Source organism: Ascaphus truei, chromosome 3, assembly GCF_040206685.1.
Source record: "Ascaphus truei isolate aAscTru1 chromosome 3, aAscTru1.hap1, whole genome shotgun sequence".
In the NCBI taxonomy this organism is placed as follows: Eukaryota; Metazoa; Chordata; class Amphibia; order Anura; family Ascaphidae; genus Ascaphus; species Ascaphus truei.
Window position 1 is genome coordinate 337,774,187 of NC_134485.1, and position 20,690 is coordinate 337,794,876.

The 20,690-nt window shown below is 44.5% G+C and overlaps 1 protein-coding gene across 1 annotated transcript; it reads right to left on the reverse strand.

The window, feature by feature from the left end:
* Positions 1-231: 231 nt before the first annotated feature.
* Positions 232-8,102, reverse strand: LOC142491110 (chymotrypsin-like elastase family member 1). The gene is made up of 8 exons (XM_075593413.1): positions 8,021-8,102; positions 6,913-6,995; positions 5,982-6,082; positions 5,554-5,679; positions 3,095-3,231; positions 1,446-1,591; positions 645-794; positions 232-374 (listed from the first exon to the last, which is right to left on the reverse strand). The coding sequence occupies exons 1-8, from the start codon at positions 8,061-8,063 to the stop codon at positions 357-359; spliced, it is 804 nt and encodes a 267-aa protein (XP_075449528.1). The 5' UTR covers positions 8,064-8,102; the 3' UTR covers positions 232-356.
* Positions 8,103-20,690: the final 12,588 nt, after the last annotated feature.

Here is a 20,690-nt window from a genome sequence, read left to right on the forward strand (position 1 = left end):
ATGGGCTATGCTGCCATCATGCTTCACACCACGCATGCACCTTCTAGTCTAATTTTTTAATTAGCAAAAAACTAAAAAAAATCATGTTTTGGCAAAACTAAAACACTAAAGAATTTTAGAGCTAAAACCACATACAAGAACAAAACACATTTTTTGTTTAAAACCAAAACATGAGTGAAAGTGCACACCCTTACTATTTATACACACAGGTGAAACAACACACATAGCATATTTTCTGAGAATTATTTCTTTATTAGCATTTTGTTTGCAGAAATAGAATCCAAATGATGGAAGTAGAACCTATTTCATAGTTGTCAGCAGATATTTTCCCCGATAATGTCTCAGCTCTGATCTGTTTAGTTAGTGTTGATAGCCTGAAAGAAAGGCAGAATAAATAGCTTATTACAGTAGCTACTTCGTTTTTAACTAAATGTATTGCTATTGTATATTATAGTAGATCTATTTCCATTCCTAATAGCCTATGAGTCGAAATAAGTGAAAGATAGCTGGGGCAATCATGAAAAAAAGCAAGGAAGAAAAGAAGTAAAAGAGAGAGAGGGAGAGAAAATAAAATAAAAGTGTGACTATGTTTATGCTATTTGCCTGAAATATAGCCCTGTTTGTTGCTTGGAATAGGAACTCACATTGTTGATCCAGGCGATGTAGGCTGAAACCCTGGTGAACACTGATGGTTTCTGGAAATAGTTGCATCCAAGAGAGGACCCGAAACTAGTAATACCATGGACTTGGTACACACCGTTGACAGGACAGTTGAGAGGGCCACCAGAATCTCCCTAAAATGCAAGAACACAATGAAATAATGGACAAAAGACAATGAGACCAATTACATACAATGGTTTAAATTAGAAGAACATGATGATAATCATTGTTTACAGCACTTTTCATTAAAAAATGGTCACGAAGAGTGGTGATCTGACCATAGTTTAAGATAAATATGTGTTGAGGAGACAATGAAGTAGTAGGTCTTACTATTGTGAATGACTAGACTGGTGAGATTCAATATTGAAATGCTAGTTCAAGGTAATTTCAAAGTACACTTTATATTTTTTTTTTAAATATTCCTAACACAACTTTAAGGCTTTTTGGATTAGGTTTACTTGTTCCTTTGTCTCTTACATTTATTTAAATTATATTATTGAGTAATGTTAATAACTCTTCATGGGCATGTTGCTCTTCCATTTATGTAAAAAGTAGAGAGTGTTCCAATGAATAAGGTGAGTGAATTGGTAGAAGTCCTGGTGGACGTGCTTGTGAAGTCATATTATTAAACGAGGCTTTCTAGTGCAGAAACCTGTGGTATACGGTGATGAATTGTTAAGTGCTATCAAGTCTAACCCTTGCTTAGCTGAAAACTTTGCAAAACAACGAGTGCCAGTTACATGTGGTTGTGAAAGTGATTACGAGAGCATCCACCAATATCTTACATTGCAACTAGAACGGACTCCATCACCACCGGCACAAACCATGGTGCTCTTGACTGTGCTGCCCCACCAGGAGCCGGTGGAGCAAGTTGAGTGGCCAACAACAGGGAGAGGGGCCTGCTGAAGAATAGAGGCAATCTGTCCATTGTCTGCAATACAAAAAAATCAGTTAGCCTTATACGCAGTGCTGTAGACAATGGAAGGAGGCTTTGTGTCTGTGTGTGTGTCTGTGTGTGTGTGTGTGTGTGTGTGTGTGTGTGTGTGTGTGTGTGTGTGTGTGTGTGTGTGTGTGTGTGTGTGTGTGTGTGTGTGTGTGTGTGTTTGTGTGTGTGTGTGTATGTGTGTCTGTGTGTGTGTCATGACTGACTGGTTAAAGTGCAGTCAAATTAAATCCAGGGATTAAATGCAAGTTAACACATGCCAGCAATATTGAGAACTGCTTAAGTCTGATTTACTAAAATATATTAACCTTCAGTGCCAGTATACAGACTAATGAGAAAAGTGCTGTGTCAACTTTCACAGTCAGGTCATTTAGCTCCAGTAGGGGAAAAAACTATTCATTGTTTATAACTGGGCTCTTCAACTAATTTTCCAAAGTGGCGAGATGGGTAAAATGTTATCAGTTGGAGGGCCACAAGGGTATTGTAATGTAAACTAAGATACATTGAAGAATGCCAAATAATATTACACTTAGATTGTGCATCTACGTATTACACCATTCCGTGCCATATAATTCATATTAACAACGTTTAAAAGGGAATTTTAGTGTGAAATAATGCACTTGGTTGCAATCAAATTAGCAGATCATCCAAGGGCCACACCAAGGTTCTTCACATGCCAGGTTTGGCCCACAGGCGGCAAGTTGATGAGTGATGATTTATACTTTAGAATACATAGGAATAATCATCCTGCTATTGTTATTGATCCCATGGTAATTAGGACTTCTGAGAGAATAGGGTGTGATTTTGATAGCCTTCCATGGTTTTTCTAATAATAATAATAATAATAATGACATGTTCTTGTGTAGCGTAGTTTTACGTAGCGCGTTACAGAGACATTTTGCAGGCACAGGTCCCTGCCCAATGGAGCTTAAAATCTATGTTTTTGGTGCCTGGGGCACAGGGAGATAAGGTGACTTTCCCAAAGTCAAAAGGAGCCGACACCGGGAATTGAACCAGACTTCCTGCTTCAAACTCAGTGCCAGTCAGTGTCTTTACTCACTGAGCCACTCCTCTTTTTAGTAAGGATTTAGCATATAGGTGCAGGTTTCTTGTGCTTAAGAATTTGAGTTAAAGCCTCCTAAAACAGACTAATGGGGCAGAGTATATGACTGAAATCTAATTTATTACCGAGTTATTACCACTCAATAAATACAGTATAACATTAAAGTACTGCTTTCACACACAGTATTTTGGATGTAGTATTTTATTAGAATTTGCTTCTGCTCAATGTATTACCTGTGTGTGTGTGTGTATGCCATCTGGATCATTTAGATGCCATTGAAGACCACAGTATGCTTGTTTCCTTTACAGTACCTTACCTTTGTTTTTATTTAACATACTACATTCTGTTTCTATTGGATAGCATTGAACAGGTGGGCCCTGAAAAACAGTTATTGTGTCAGGAGAATTCTTCTATCAGAAATTACTTACTGGCTGTCAAGCCCCATCCAGTAACGGTACATGCGTAATTGTTGGCCAGAACAGCTCCATCACTGGGAAGTGTAGCCAGATTCACAGCGCTGTTCAAAACAGCATTGGAGGCCAGGCGGAGGACTGCAATATCATAACTGTAAGGAAAAAGAAATCAAAGAAATAAAGGTAGCCATATACAGTAAGAAGCAAAAAAAAAAAAGGAATTAAAGACCCAGTTCATTATATCTCCTATATATTTTAGGAAGTTGTTTGTCTGTCTGTTCGCTATGCATTTGGACACCTCTTAAGGCAGGCCTGCACAACTCCAGTCCTCGAGGGCCGCAAACAGGCCAGGTTTTCATAATATCCCTACTTCAGCGCAGCTGGCTCAATTAGTGGCTCAGTATGACTGAGCCACTAATTGAGCCAGCTGTGCTGAAGGAGGGATATCCTGAAAACCTGGCCTGTTTGCGGCCCTCGAGGACTGGAGTTGTGCAGGCCTGTCTTAAGGTATCGTAACCAAATTTTGCATGATTGTTCCTGAGATCAAGGAGCAGTTTTGCCCATGTTTGGAAATTGGATTACAATTTATCTGACAAGCGAGTCTGCCAATGAGTGTTGTACCTGGTAGGCTATGTATCTGGCACATGACATCATACTGGTGACATCATAATGCACATAGCCTGGTGGCAGATAAGGAGATTCCGATAGTTATAAAGTTTACACAGAAAGCAGACATAGAAAGAAACAGAGGAAGTCAGTTTGCATGTGAGGAGAAAGTAAGAATGCTGGAGAAGAAGAGAGAGATGGAAATAATTGGAGACATCATAAGGTATTAAAGAAAGAGAAGATAAGAGGAAGAGAGATGAGGGGAAAGATAGAGATGAGGGAAAGGAGGGAGATGAGGGGGGGTGGAGAAGATGGGGAGATAAAGAAAGGGGCTGAGGGATGAGGTTGGTTTCTCAGAATTCCTGAGCAACACCACCGGGTACTTTCAGTATATATACACACATACACACATACATACATGATGAATAGTAGGCACACCTTAGCATAGCAACTGTCATAAAAGAACATGTGCACAAATCGTAACACTAAAATTTAAAAATACTTCACCCAAGCCAATTTGGAAAAAGAAGACTCAGCACTGCAATGATGGTGGTCATCCAACGTTTCTGTCCTGGGGAAGGTCCCACAGTGAACTGAAATGTTGGATGTTTATGGTTGTTCCAATACAATCTTTTTGACACCATTATTGCCGTGCTGAGTCATCCTGAGGATGGTCCTTTGTGAAGGACTGAAACGGTGGTGATTCTTTGGGCTATAATATCATATTTTCTACCATTTAAGATTAGTGCACTGTATTAATTTTTATCTATCTATCTATCTATCTATCTATCTATCTATCTATCTACCTATCTATCTATCTATATCTATCTATCTGTATATCCCTGCTTCATTTTGCAAAGCCAGTATAACCAATCCCACACTGATGAGAACCATTAAGGTTGAAACGGCTGTCTGTGGGTGGGTTTACTGGCTATGCATCTTAACCCTGGCTGTGCTCAAAGCTGTGAAATGCAGCAAGCTTGAGCTAATAGGGGACCATGTTAAATGGTTTTGAAGCAAAAGGTTGCACTGTGTGCTCATTTGCATGTACTTTCCCAGAATCCCTTGCTGCAGTGGAAGCACTGTATGCTAGGTGATAATGGTGAAAGGCAGGGTTACAGACCCATCTAAGACATGTGAATGTGCTTGCCAGTGATAATATAAATATATATATATATATATTATATATATATATATACACACACACATACACATATATATAATGTTATAGTTTTATATGTATTGCGTATATCATTAATTATATAGGCTAAATGTTATATTGTAACTGCTGTGGCAGTTAGTGATAAAACCCCCTTATTGTTCATTCTATATATTCCTGTGCCGCTCTGCTAGCGTGTTCATATTCTCTTAATATGAAGGGGTCTTTATTATTTCTGAGATGCATGTCTGCCTTGCTGGGGCTAAATTGGGTACTGTTTTGTAGTCATTTTAAAAGCACACATAGGCAACAAGCACTATAATTATTTCAGAAAAAGAATAAAACAGCAATGCGTTTAAACGTTCTGCGAGGTGGAATAAGTAAGATATCCAATTTAGATGTCCTTTTTCTTTTTGTTTACCCTAGGCATCAACATTTAATTGTAAACTGCTTGAGGTGTTTCATTGTGCCTGTAAAATTCTGTGTTCAATAATGCGCTCACTTCATTCCTAAAAGAAAAATATCGATGGTCTGCCTCCAAAAAGTTGACATTTAAAAACTTTTGATTCATAATAAAGCTGGCATTTTTTTGCTCAGTCAGTTAGTGGGTTTATTCTGGCAGACTGAAAAATATGATAATCCTACACATTTTTAGTAAAGGTTGCAGCCACAAAACATCCTTCCGGGTTTAATTTTATCCATCTCTTACCCAGCTGCAACATTGTTGGTGTTCCAGTTAGCATGCTTCACGACCTTTGACACAGAGATGGTCTGCTCGGTTCCGTCACCCTGGTAAAGGTTGTAATCTCCCAACACCACGCGGAAGGAAACGCTCCTATTCCACAGGGAGAGAGATAAGTAACATGATTTAATGGATTATCAGGGCTGACCCAATGTTTGGCCAAACTGTTGGGTTCAAGACACCATGAGACCTTTGGAGAAGCCACTTTATATCCTTATGTTTAATCTACCAAATTAAAAACACTGTGGGACACATAGATCTCCTGTTGGTGATGAGAGCCTTAATGAAGTATCACAATACTATTAACTGTAGTCAAGTATTTAACAGAGGAAATTCCAGCCTTACTTCATAGATCTATAAAACCAGACATGTTTCTCATTTCCAGCCAATGTTACCTGTCCACACAGTGAGCAGCTGTCATAACCCAGTTAGCACGGATCAGGGAGCCTCCACAGGTGTGGTACCAGCTGCTTCCAGAGAGGTACTGAAGAGTTACCTGCATGATGGATATAATAGAAGAAGGATATTAATTACCTAGTACCAGGGGGTAAAACCAGGGCTCAAAAATATTTTCTAGATCCGAATTCACTAAACAGATCAGTCTTTTAAACTTTCTAACTTTACTCTATATTTCAGCATGTTCACTTTATTAGGCTAAGCATGAGATGTAGTTTATTAGCAATAAATTGTTAAGCAATGCAGTAAACATTCTATAATTTCCCTCGTGGCCACTTCATTAGTGTAGTAGGTTATATCTCTAAATGTTTGGTGATTAAATGATTGCTAAAGACTTTAAACACCTTCATATGTTGCTCTCTGGTAGGCTCCATTGTTAGAGTTTAGAAATTGGTTAGGTCTATATAAAGGCCACTGCCATTGATGGGTCCCATCTCTTTATCATGTTATTCTTGCTCCTCCACTGCAATAAAAGTCAGGGGCAAGAGCGCTGATACCACAAACTTATGCTACATAAGTATGTCGGTGTACAATCTTCTACAATGTATACTGTATCTTTTAATATGTTTGTATGCATTGGAATGTTGGGGTCCCTCTTGTTACCTTACAGTGGAAGGGACAGATTCATTAGCTAATATGTTCTATTATTTTCTGTAATTCTTTATTTGTAAGCCTTGATGGGGTTTACATCAATATGTCAGTGTATCAGTATATTAAATTCGACCTTGAGAAGGGAATCCACCCACTGTAGGCCACAATTAAGAAGGGCATGTGTCCATCAGAATCTATGTTCCTACAGTATGTCACCTTATGTTAAAATAAACAGACTTAGCCTATCTTTGTTAGCAGTTTCCTAAGACCATCACTGACCTGCCATGGCCATGCATTTTTGGCTGCATTCGATCCTCCAATCACACGTCCATTGTCCTCTTGAAAATCTTCATAACAATGTCCTTTGGAAAATAAAGGGAAACTGAAAATATGTATTTACTGAAAATGAATTCACCTCATTAATAGTGCTTGGTAGTCTGAAAAAATAGTAACATTGCACAGTGGGATTGTACTCAAACCACTAACCTACTAATGTTTCAAATATTTCATTTCTTTAGACAAAATGGGATATATTTGAATGTGTTTCCCTCTTTTTTCTTATAAAAGATTATTATTGCCCTGTTAGTTTTGTAGGAAACTGGAGTGACTGGTCTTTTGTTCTCATACTGTTTTAAAGCACAGTGAGTTACTTTAAGACATTTTTACCAATGCCAAATTGTATTCTGGTCCTGACAAGCTGCTTGTTGTATTCTATTGGGTTTCGTTTGCATTATAAACATGCTATAAAACCAATCATCATATTTATGGGAAATAATAAATGGCCAGTTTTGGAAACTTGCTTGGAGGAACTCAGCTACTAAGGCTGTACTAGACTGTGCACCTGTACTGCATGTTCAATCATTTCAATGACTCCCTTTTCTGTGCCAAAATTATATTACTATTAAAATGATACTATTGTATCATGACATAACTCAATGTTTAAAATTCTGTAGACATTATTGAGGTACATACCAAAAGGTCTGCTTTTCTTTAAACTAGTTTAATGAATGTTACAATGAATTAAATGTAACTGCATCAAAATAGTAGTGGAGCAGCCACTGTAGATCTTCGCATACAGTACAACTTAATCTATAAAAGTCTGTTTCACACCAACTATCATTGTAATTCCTTACATATTGCATATGTTCAGTCCCTCTACTATGTCCAAGGTTGTATTAGACCATTGTCCATATTAAAAACCCCACCTTGTGCATAATGGTAAAAACAAAATGAACCAGTGTACTGTCCCATGCTTCATACAACTGGATATGAAAAATTATCCAAAGAACTTGACCTTCAGTTTTCAAAAAATTTGAAATGAAATGAGAACTCCCTACGATGCCTCCACCAGCCATGAAATAGTATATTACTGGATAAGGGAGCTTACCACAAAGGACGAGAACAGCAAGTACAAGAAGCCTCAACATCATGGTTCAGAAGCAGGTAATGTGAAAATGCAAACCCCGGGCTCCTGCTTTTGTAGCCCAGTTTATGGGCGGCAAACCACTGTAACTCTGCCATCTTGAGAGGGAGTGGGAATATTACAGATATCACAGGTGCTCCAGGTGACAAATGTGTTTACTTGTTTTAAAAATATTTATAATTATGCTCATGTCAGAGATACTGTGGGTTGAATACTGTATAGCAGTGTTATAAATAGAACAATAAATACGGAATGTGTATTAGAAGATTAGAGGCTCTTTATTAGGTTCCCATGTGTGTTAAACAGTTCCAATATGTCCTAGAGGTGGAAAATACAGTGTATGTAAAAATGTAATGCGTAAATTATTCACAGTGTTTTAAACTAAATTAGATTTGCGGTCAATCATTCAACCTTGGGTTTGACACGGTAGATTTCGGGCGAATGCACCAAAACCCTCAGCCGTCTTCGCTTCACCCTTGCTTTTTACCAATGTCATAAAATTAGTTGGGGAATGTTTTGATTCAATTTCATGCGCATGCATCATACATTCGCCAGTTGAATGTTTATACAATCGATTGGCTGCATGTTGCCACATTCAAATAGCTTCTACGCATGCGCGAAAACCCTTCCACAGTCTCACTGTTGTTGAGATATTGAGAGCGAGCAGGGAGGTTGTGTTGTGGCTGGGCTCTCTGGGTTAGTGTGGGTAGGTCGGCAGGTACTCGGGAGTAGGGGCAGGTACAGATGAGGCAGAGAAAGCAGGAGCAAAAAATATACTTTTTTCAGTTAAATTTTTTTTTTCTTTTGGAGAGAGGTGGCAGACTCAGTTAGCAGTGCAGCAGTAGGGATAGAAGTGGTACTGTGGCTGCATCCCTCAGGATCCTGCTTTTCAGCCTGTTTCAGAGGAACAGGTTGTGTCTTGAGTTGAGTAGTAACAGTGTTTTTAGTGCTCAAGAAAGAGCACCCAGCTATTCCATCCAGATATCAATTAATCATTGGAAGGCACGGATAATTACAGTATAGGCCTGAATATACTACGGCCTCGCACATAATAAGATCCTAAAGTTTTGAAGGTGTCCTACATGAAAAATAAAAGGTGTTAGGCTGCGCATATAATACGAGTACAGTTTTCGGAAGGACATTTGAAAACATAGCACTATATTTGGGCCAATACAGTAATATATGTAAATCCTACCTGGGCCTTATAAGGAATGTAATCACAGTAACCTCCTGTGAGGAGACCAGGGTCTATGCTGTTGTCTTCCTCGTGTTGCAGCTGATATGCTGTATGGTCAATCCCGCCGCATATCTTGTGATTACAGAATGCAAATTGGTTCGCAATCTTGTTAAAAAATTAGAAAAATTCCCAAAGTGAGCTAGAATGGAAAATGAAATCTCTGATCAAAATGTATCTGGGGTTGTACAGTACATTGTAAGGAATCTGACCCTGTTTTGGATGGAACTCATTCCTTACAGAGCTGTGGAGTTTCCAGACAAACCCTCCCTGCTCCTGCAATCACTGCACTCTGCATGCCTCCTGTGCAGCTCTGTCCCTATTCGCTAGGTGCGTTATATAGAGTCAGCCCTTCCCCCCAGGAAGTTGCTGAGCATAAGCCAAGTTCTACTTGGATGTAACTGTGTTTGCCTCAAACACCCTTGCCTTAGCCATTCCTGTTTCCCGTGCTGAAGCGCTGGAGTTCTCAGCACTTGCTTCTGAGTTCCTGTGGCCTGTCTGCATATTCTCCTTGAAGAGGCCTGCTTCGTTGTTCCTGAGGCCTGTCTGCATATTTCTTGTGCAGAGGCCTGCATCGTGGTTCCTGTTGCCTGTCTGCATATTCCTTGTGCAGAGGCCTGCATCGCTGTTCCTGAGGCCTGTCTGCATATCCCCCTTGCAGAGTCCTTCCTCATGGCCTACTCCCATTCTTCTCGCAGAGGCCATTCCTACGCTGCAGCTTCTACACTGGAGCGCTAAGCACCTGCCTTCCTGTTGGTGAACCCGGCCTTTATCCATGACCATCGCTCCCGTGCCGTCTGCCTTGACCCCAGCCTGGATAACGTTAACCCTGCCTTCTCCAACCCTGACCCCGGCTTGTCTACGGATTACCCTGTCTTCTCCAATCCTGACCTGGCTACGTTTGACCATGAAATACGCACTCCGGACCTGACTCCATGGCTTAAGGTCGGGGTTTTCAAATCCCCACCTCAGCCCCGCGGTCCAGTCCCGGTTTGTGGCGAGCACGAACATTACAGTATGCTCAGCCCTACAACCACGGACCCCGCTGAGGTGGGTTTAGGCCAAACCCTGTCTGAAAACCAGTCCCTGTTTGAAGGCCTAACCCTGTCTGAAAGACTGTCCGTCTGAAAACCAGTCACTGTTTGAAGGCTTGACGGCTTGACCCCGTCTGAAAGACAGTTCCTAACTTTGGTCCAGTGCCTTAGAGAGTTAAAACAGGCCCTGGCCTCCTTTGTTCCTCCTACTGGTTTCCCCCTGACCTCAGAAAACATTTATTCAGAGAGACTGGCCCAGACAGAAAGGAAGCTCCATAATCTGGCCCTATCTATGGACCAGTACATAAAAGATCAGGACCCCCTTCTCGCCAGCCACGCTGTTGCAAGGCAGTTTCCCTGCGCTTCTAGTCCTGTTACGAAACCCTTGGGGGTACCTTCTTCTCCTGAGAATTACCAAACTGATTTTGCATCTCTGAAGCCAAAAGAAGAGTTTGTCACGATCCCTAGTTTTGACTCAGTCTCCCATTTCTCTGACTCTGATGCTATACCTGCTGTAACCATTGCTACTGTAGTAAACCCTTTGGGGCACCCTTTGTGTATTCTTGCAATCCGCAAGCCAATGTTACATTCCTGGAGCCAAAAGCTGAACTTTCTATGCCTCCAGTTTCAAAGGCAAACTCTCCTTTTATTGACTCTCATGCAGTGTCTGCTTTAACCCATGCTGCTTCTCAACCCCTATGTTTAAAGGCAGAAGTTGCGGAGCCTGTTTAGATCCATTGCTTTCATTCCCCTGCCACAGCTAAAGTTCCTACTACTGGTCCCCTGAGACTTCTTCCGAAATATTAGCCCAATCTAAAAGAAATGCCCATGAATCTGCGCTAGCCATAAGCCAGCATGCAAATTCCCCTTTCTCTGAAACCTTTGCAGCACCTAGTGTAATCACTCCTGCTCCTCAGACATTTGAGATGCCTGCCTGTGAGTCTAACCTTTTTCCCTTAGGGCCTCCCCATGTGCAAAGGTGGGGGCCGAAGCAGGGAGCGCTCCGACGCCAGGGAGGCTCTGCGGCACACCCGGCTAGTGGGGGCCACCATTACGAATGCTTGCGCATGCGCAGATGAGGCTAGGGAGCTACGGCGGCCATTACAGTCGCGCACGCGCAGTGGAATCGCGCACGCGGCCCCAATGTTATAGAGGCCTCCACGGGACTACAATTCCCATGAGGCCAAGGGAGACAAGCACCAGGTGCCTCATAGCGGCCAATGAGAGCCCAGGATTCTCGGGAGAGGGAAAGAGATACATTTCGCGGGCTTAGAGGAACGGCAGTTGGAGCTGGGAGCTGGGTGAGTTAGGGTGTGTGTGCAGGGAGAAGCAGCCCCTGGCACTAGGCCTAGTTACCCCCAGAGGCCCCAGATAACAGTTACCATTGCCCCAGTTTGTGGTTGCTTCAGGGACAGGCCTTAGCTGTTTGGTTTAGTTAAGGAGACACTCAGCGTCGCGCAGCCTGATTCCTGGGTCTGCAGTGATTGGTGTATGGTGCTCAAGCATATAGACCCATGTAATTATAATGAAGGGAGAGAAGTATACTGGGAAATAAATAATAAATAATAACCTTGAGCATATGGGGCTCCAAATACCCTGAAGGCAGGTGTTGGATGCACGGAGACACCCCCCCTTACCTCATTGGGCTGGCCCCCGTGAGTATACTCACAACTTAGTGTCACCAGTCCTTCTCTCCATGAGCGTGCTGCTGTTCCAATGGGAAGAATCCAGTGTAAGAATTGTGTGTGCAGCGCACAGCCAAAGGGAGGATAGCAGGTCTGGCAAAAAAATCTTTATTAAAGTATCATAAAAACAGAAGGCTGCAACCTTCTACGCGTTTCGTGCACTCAGATGCACTTTATCAAGAAGTGAATACAACATTAAGTAACAAACCTTTTATAGCACTGCCTGCCGTTTTGGCGCCAAAAACAATCCAATCAGGATTCTTGTAATCAATATAACATTAGATTCAGCCTCGCTGCGCAAACGCTCTTTTAGTCATAGATCATTCAATGCGAGCTACCATTAGGGCAAGTAGACATACAGTGATTGGTGTATGGTGCTCAAGCATATAGACCCATGTAATTATAATGAAGGGTTTTTATTCATAGATCATTCAATGCGAGCTACCATTAGGGCAAGTAGACATACAGTGATTGGTGTATGGTGCTCAAGCATATAGACTTTTGCGTTTGCGCAGCGAGGCTGAATCTAATGTTATATTGATTACAAGAATCCTGATTGGATTGTTTTTGGCGCCAAAACGGCAGGCAGTGCTATAAAAGGTTTGTTACTTAATGTTGTATTCACTTCTTGATAAAGTGCATCTGAGTGCACGAAACGCGTAGAAGGTTGCAGCCTTCTGTTTTTATGATACTTTAATAAAGATTTTTTTGCCAGACCTGCTATCCTCCCTTTGGCTGTGCGCTGCACACACAATTCTTACACTTGATTCCTGGGTCTGGGCTCAGACCCGGTATATAGAGACTATCTTCACGGAGGCCACGCCAAGCAGTGACTGCGGCCTGCCAGCTGCAGATGGATCCCCGTCAAGGTACAGACGGTGCGGAGCCGTGGTGATATTATCCACGCTGGAATTCACCCCACGCGTAGGAGGACGTCTCGTCGGATCAGGCGGATCCAATTCTGTTATATAGCGGCACCCGCGGGCTGGAGCCCTGGGCAGGTATCTATAATAGTGCACCAACACATCAAGGGATAGCGCTATCTCCAACACACGTGGGTGGGTTGGAACATAAGGTACTTTGGGGAATACCTATGGTGATGTATGCACCCGGTGCACTGCTATGTATATGTTTATATGCATTATTCTGTGTGGTACAGGGTACCGAGTTTATTAGTAGTAGCAATAGTAAAACAGTTGTTAGCATACACTGTGTGCGTGTCTTATTATTGTGGTTCCTGTAAGAGGACCATCCCACTCAGGTGGGAACCCTTACAGGTGGAGGCGCTGTGTACGACGAATCAGTTAACCCCAGGCTCCCTGTGGCAGAGGTTCAGGCCTTCTGTGAGCCTATCAGGTAACGCACCACACCAGGTAACACAAGTGTAGAATTCCCCACATGGTCCCTATCTGCGATCGGGGGGGAGGGGGGGGGGAAAGGTGTTACACATGGATGACTCTAAAATTCCCACAGCAAAGAATATTTCTTCTTTCCCTATTCCCCCCACAGTACCTCATGTAACCTCTGAATCTGGGATTCCCACTCCTCAGACAATACTGTCTCTCACTGACTTTTCCACAGTATTTGAGGTATCTGCTACAGACTGCATAACTGTTACTACAAACTCAGGGTTATCACTCATGGAACTTTCTGTAGTACCTCACGTTTCTACAGATTCAAAGGACCCAGTGTTCAAAACTGAGTTATACTTCTCTTATTCTTCCACAATACTTGGGGTACCCACTACTGACTGTTCAACTTCTGCCGCAAACTCAGGGTTACCTCCCAGGGAGGTTTCTATAGTACCTAATGTGTCTACTGATTCAAAGGACCATGTGTTCTAAACAGATGTATTCTGCACTGACTCCTCTACAGTATCGTGTGAAGCCTTTGAGTCTGGGACTTCCCCTCCTACAGTAAGTCAAGTTCGTGTTTTCCTGTTTCTTCTTCAGTGCTTGAAGTATCTAGTTCTAACTCCAAGACTTCTGTTTCTAACTCAAGTTACCGCTCACCCAAATTCCTGCTGTACCGGGTAAAATCTGTATTGATCCAAGCTTTCCCACTTTACAAGCAGATTCTGTACCCGCGGGTTCCTGTGTGGTGCCTGATGTGTCCGCTCTGGATTTCATGTTGCCTTTGTCAAAGACTGAAAGACCCTTATTGGACTTCCTTGCCTTGCCCGAGGTGTTCGTCCCTGTTTTTTGTGCTCCCACTATGGGCACGGGTATGCTTCTCTCTGCTTGTTCTTTGGTGCCTACTGCATCCTCTACGGATGCCCAGACTTCGGACCTGATGCTCTCTAAACCCCATATGCCCAGGGATGCTGGCCTCTTATCGTTTGCCAGTACCACGGTGGAAAACTACGTAAACTCTCGAACCGTCACACTCAACTTGCTCTAGGGATAACGGGCATGGACTGTATCAAGAGAACTGTATCAGTATCTTTCAGTGGATCCTCCCGCTCTCCACCCTCGCTACCCAGTGACCGGAGTTCTTTCGGAGCAAAAGATTTTCACAAACTTCTACGTGCTTATTTGAGCAATACCATTGCTCTTCCAGGATGTTTCTCTGCTACATCCAACCAACGATCAGTCTGTTTTGTCCTGTACTCTGGGACTATAACTGGAGATCTGGCATCTGCCCTTCTGCCAGTCCTGTTATGGACTCCCCTGTTTTCCCACAGCTCTTGATTTCCAAATCTTTCTGCATGTCAAGAGTTGCAGTACCACCGTTCTCACATCTAAAGATGGTACTCGCTAATGAACTGATGGACCACAGTTCTACTTCCTGCCTAAGACACTTCAGGAACAACTCCATGTCACCCAGATCTCTGAGTGATCCTGCCCCTGCTCGCCCGGAGTTCTCTCCTGAAGGGTGGAGGGTACTGTAAGGAATCCGCCCCTGGGTTTGGATGGAACTCATTCCTTACAGAGCTGTGGAGTTTCCAGTCAAACCCTCTCTGCTACTGCAATCACTGCACCTGCATGCCTCCTGTGCAGCTCTGTTCCTATTCGCTAGGTGTGCTATATAGAGTCAGCCCTTCCCCCCAGGAAGTTGCTGAGCATAAACCAAGTTCTACTTGGATGTAACTGTGTTTGCCTCAAACACCCTTGCCTTAGCCATTCCTGGTTCCCGTGCTGAAGCGCTGGAGTTCCCAGCACTTGCTTCTGAGTTCAATTGTAAGTGCAATATTGTTCTAACCAATCTCTTGTTAATACATTTATTGTGCCATGATCTTTTCTCTCTTTTTCTCTTCTTTCCATTTCATACTCTGAATACATTGGAGACCTAGCCTTTCCTGAAGTATTTTATTATAAGTACTTTAGTAGGTATATAACCTTTATTGATATATTGTTGTCTTTTGCATTTACCTGGACTATCCTCAACAACTATACCTGAGTCAACGCGCCGGAGGACACTTTTTTTTTTTCTTCTCTGCTCACATTTGGAGGGACGTGGAACTCCCTCCTGGACTCTGGCTGCTGGACTTAAGTATAACTATATTGGACTTTCTAATCTTCCTCTATTTACACATTTGTGTTGCATTTACATTTGATTTTTTTTATTGTTTATTTAATGATTTTAGGAGAGTGTGTAGCGCTACTTTTTCTTGTTTTGCTTTGTACCATAATGGGATGTGGAGTGTCCATTTGAACATGTCTTCCACAAATGAAACAAATTGGCCATACATAGCTCAAAGAATAGCCACGCAGGAACTAGAATTGTTCCTGAAATGTTTAGACAAATCTCTTAGTCATTTGATTTGGAGTTTAAACAGCAGCTGTGGTATGCAGGTGTAAGGAATCGGGGGCCACGTCCCTTGCGGCGTGACCCCTCCTTACCCACTACCAGCACTGCAGCGGCTGCTGCCCCTGTCCCCCGTCACTGCCCATGCAACCGCCCAGTGCATACCTTGAACTCTGCCGTCGCCATCTTGGATTCTGGCACTGGTGATACAGACTCTCAGCTGTGCTCTACTACTTCCTGGTCTCTCAGCCACTCACGCCATGCCCCTCGTCCGGATCGGTCACTGTCGCTTTAAATATCCTGCTTTGCTTTCACTTCCTTGTTCTGCATAGCTCCTTGCTACCTGTGTTGCCTGGAACCTGTGTCGTGCTCTCTTGTGTTTATTCCCTACAGCTATTGACCCGGCTCGTCTGAAAAACCCCTCTGGCTCCTGAACTCGGCTTTCCTACTGACTGCTCTAACCTCTAAAGACCCTTGGACTCTGCTACAGATTTTGACTACGGAACTTTCTATATTCTCGGACTCGGCAAGTACTTGACCATTCTTTATCTACATCCAGGCCTGGCCACGCTACTACGCCACATCCCGGACACGCCCCTCTGCTGTGGGTGCGTATACTCTACATCCCACCTCAGTACAGGGTCTGGTCTGGTCTGCGGGCTGCACAGCGTGACAGCAGGTAAGCATGTAGTGTGGTTGATAGGGATTGGTAACATCTGTTGTATGGAGGGTAGAAGATAAGAATAAACGGAGGTGTATTCAGAAAAAACGTAATGTTCTTCTTACTTGATCACTTGGTAGGGGGTATGCACAAAAAAGGAAAGAAATTAATTACCTCTGAAGCCCCAATCCAAGTTTAGTGTTTGCACCGCAAGAACGGAGGAGATGGAAGACAGAGTATAGCGGCTCTGTATGTAGCACCGTCTCCCCCGAGTTGGATATACACAAATCCCATACGTTGAGACCTGCAGAGCTGCTGTGCGTCACACCAATCCACGAACCAGATGCAAAGGAGCAACAAAGGATGGGCTAGACTGCAAAAACTCAGATGAAAGCACTCAACAACTCACCGGGATGACGTAAAAACAAAAAAGTTTATTTAGACTACATAGTTAAAATAAAGGACATACTGGAACTTGATGGCAGAGAAGTATTTAGGAATACTTAAATCATTTAGTTTTAATTTACTTTGCCGTAGCCCCATTAGAAGTACTGTGCATTGTGTTTTTATACTTTGTACCTATATTTCACAGATTAGAGCAAGTCTTTTACAGTGTCAGGTAGCCTAAATATCAATCCTCAGTTATGTACGGGGTGAGCAGAAGTACTATAAACAACCCTGAATGCTAGATGTTGCTTATGATGCCAAACTCTGAACACCTGGAACATTTCTCCTTGGTCTCAGCTGATAAGCCAATGTATTATAGGTTCTTCAAATAAATGTGCGATTAGATTGTGATTCACAGCAAACATAAGGCTGCATACTTTCCTTGTGTAACCCCCTCTCCCCGGGCCAATCGCAGGTCAGCCCCCCTAAGGTGTACTGGGGTCTGGCTACATGTCTGTATGTGGTGCATACCTGCTGGCAACAGGAGGGCCTGAGTCTCCCGCGATGACATGGGGGATAACAGGAACAGGTTTCTGGGGTGTATGCCTTTGTCTGGGGTGTATGCTGACAGTACAGGTCATGCACTATCCACCAACTGTTCTCTCTTTAGGATGGTCCTTCCCTGCCTTCACTCTGGATCAAGGGCATCCAGAGTGGGGCTAACTCTTCCCTCACCCCCTAAGCAGGGTGAGAGTTACTGGTCCACCTCACTAACTACACTATGGTTGGATCAGCTCTACTCATGAGCTGGTCACTCCTCTCCTCCAACTGTAACTCACTACTACACTAGTCACACTCCTAACTTCTTCTCACTAAATAGGAAGTGCACTGCTCTTTTATGATATCAGCAGGCACCGCCCCTGTGTCTCTTGCTTTGACACAGTGTCAGGTGACCTACCTCCACCACTCAGGGCAAGTGCTTGAAGTGGGGGAAACCCATGATAACTCCTGGCAACCTGCCCTTACCAGGGATTATACCAAGAGGAAGATAGAACTATAGCCCCATTTCTTACCAGGGCTACACTCTCCCTCAGGTGAAATCCAATGGTCCCCACTTGGACCTAATTTGCTGGACCATCTTGCCGGTGAACAATCTGTGGGACATACAAAACATAATTGATTAGTATTGTGTACATCAGACTGTAACACCCATGATGGCGATAAAACAGATGGGAACCTTCCAACATGGAGAACCCTAACTTCAATAATAATGACAGGGATCAGGCTTCCTCACTTCCCGCCCATTGTGATCCACAACCTTGACATAGAAGGGTTGTACAGGCCCATTCTCCGGTCTCTACAGGACATAGTGCATACAGATATTCCTGCCTGTACTCCAAGCTTTTATCACAGCACATATTTTATCCTCCCTTAAGTAAGTGGTATTACCAAACTTGATTCTTAAGTGCTCAAGGACTGCATCTCTGAGCCAGGTATCTCTCTGGTCTTCGATCACCTGCATTATTGGCTTTGGCACATATGGAAACTCATATCCATGAGATTGCCGGTATCTCGCCACTATGGCTCTGTCTGCCCTACTTAACTTAGTCAGTTTCCGGTTTCCAGCCTTGCCTGGCAGTACCCAGAACTGTGGCTCCTCAGGAGCAACATCATCATATAGAATAGATGAGCCTTTGGGGGTAATCACCTTTTGCATAATTTCTCTCCACCTGTTATCTAACTCGTCGGCAACCTCCTGTGGAGAATAGGTGCCTACGTCCCACCAGTGATCTACAATATCGTTCTTTATTAACACAAATCTGGTGCGGTCCATCCCCTCATGATACCCTGTGAATAACGGTGCCCACCATTTATCTTGGTGCTCATATGATGATACACTCATACCTTCCTCAGACTCTGTTCTGGAGGATACACCAGATGTCGCTGTCTCTGTAGAGTGCGAGCCTTTGTGTCTACCTCTAATGACATTCTTATAAATCGTGGGGTTCATCTTATGTGTTATGGTTCTTACAGGACCCGATTTGGCAGTAGACTGGGACCCTCGGGCCCTACCTCTAGGAACAGGATTAAACACAGTGGGGTTAGGTACACGTACAACACTTGACAATGGTATCTCCCCATCAGAACCTTCATCATTTCTCACCCAATCCCGCCAATCAGTTGAATACTTTGGCGTCTTATCCAGCTTACTCCCAACTTGACCCGGTGGCACAACACGTGACGGGGCAGTGGCATTGGCCGTGGCAATGGCACTAGGGGCGTGACCATGGGATCGCCAATGTCGGTTACAGTGTCTCTGAGTCGGGCGATGCCACGACCGGTTGGCAACTTCTTACTTGCTCTGTCGGCAGCACTTCGGGCTCCTCTCTTTGCTACTTGAGCCTTGAAATCCTCAAAATCTGCTTCCAACCCCGCTCTCCTTAGGGAAGTCAGCAAAGCTTACGGGTCTCTGCGCCAGTCTGACCCGGAAGTGACGTCATCGCTGGTTGCCGCGGAAACTCCATCCGCTCTGTGGTCTCGCACCAGAAGTGTGTTGAGGACCGGAAGGGGCGGTGGTGGACCATCAGGGTCGCGGACGGGCAGGTAGGCCTCAAGCCCTTCTCTCTCCACAGGTTCCTCCTTCACCTGGCGGGAATAAGGGGGTGGGGGTGTCCTCTTACTGCTCCGCTGTCTTGCGATGCGCTGCGGTTCCTCGGGAGCCGTCTCGGATCCCATCTCCGCCGCACTGGGAGTCGCCATGGCCGTGGGACTTCTACGCGGTTCAGGCCGCACCAGCGCTCGCCGTCGGGGGCTCTCCCGACTCGTCTGCTCCATTTCAGAGGTAAGTGGGACTTCTTCTTTACAGCTGGGGTGGTCCGCCGGCCGGCGCATCACTACCGATGACAGGCTGTCTCTCTCATCCGACGAGGACAGCAACGGCTCCTCCGCTTGGGAATCACCTCGAGTCCTTGCAGCACCGCCAGTGGGTATGGGTACGAAGCGGGCCCACTCCGGTACCTCCACTGCGGTCGCGCTCTCCTCCATCGGGACATCTCTTGGTGGCTGGGCCTGGGTCCCTACCTCTGCAGTGACATATGGGACCAGGGCAGCCTTAGCCTCCGCTTCCTCCATCTCGATCAGCGTCGCTGGAGAGGCATCTCGCGGGGTCTTGATCATCGGGCATGGCTCGATAGGCCAGAGGTAGAACGTGCCACACTGTTGGCACCGTGCCGTAGTACTTGGGGCCGGTCCGGGTGACCTGCATTGGATGCACAGGCACCTCAGATATTCTCGGCCATCAACCTCCACTACCAGGAAGCCTCCTGGAAGCTGATAAGTGGTTACGCTTAGGTCAGCCATCTTTTGCGCGGGGGTTGAGATGCTCAGCTTGCTGGTCTCACTCTTAGCTCCTTCTCCTTCACCAGTCAAGCAGAAGTGAAGTTCCTCGGTCTCACTTCCTGTCCCTCCTTCCGCTGGGGAGGACTGCTTGGATTGGTTCTTGGCGTGCCCCCCCCTCTGGTGGAAACAAGAGGAGGGGCACTCTCTCTCGTGTGACGTGGCTTCGTCTGTCGGCCAGTCACTGCACAGGTGGGTGTGGTTTCGGCTTTCGCGCCGCTCTCTCCTTTTGGCTGGGGATCTGGGTTTGGCGCCAAACCCCTGCACATCTCTCGCCACATTTCTTTCACAGCCTGCTTGCATGCAGCACGTGCACGATCTAGGCTTGGCGGGAATCGCCATTTTGGATCGGCTGCAACCCGCGTTGCAGTGAATGACGCAGTTGTCGCCATTTTAACCTCCTCCATGCCCCGCAGAACACATGTATCTCTCGCCGCCATCTTTAGTGAGCCCTCTAAACCCACGATAGCGCTACTCTCAGTGTCTATGG

Coding starts and splice junctions, on each gene's coding strand:
- LOC142491110 (XM_075593413.1), bottom strand. CDS start 8,063: ATGATGTTGAGGCTTCTTGTACTTGCTGTTCTCGTCCTTTGTG. Junction 3,232..5,553: donor ACCAACAATGTTGCAGCTGG/GTAAGAGATGGA, acceptor TTTTCCTTACAG/TTATGATATTGCAGTCCTCC. Junction 795..1,445: donor GAGTCCGTTCTAGTTGCAAT/GTAAGATATTGG, acceptor CTTGCATTTTAG/GGAGATTCTGGTGGCCCTCT.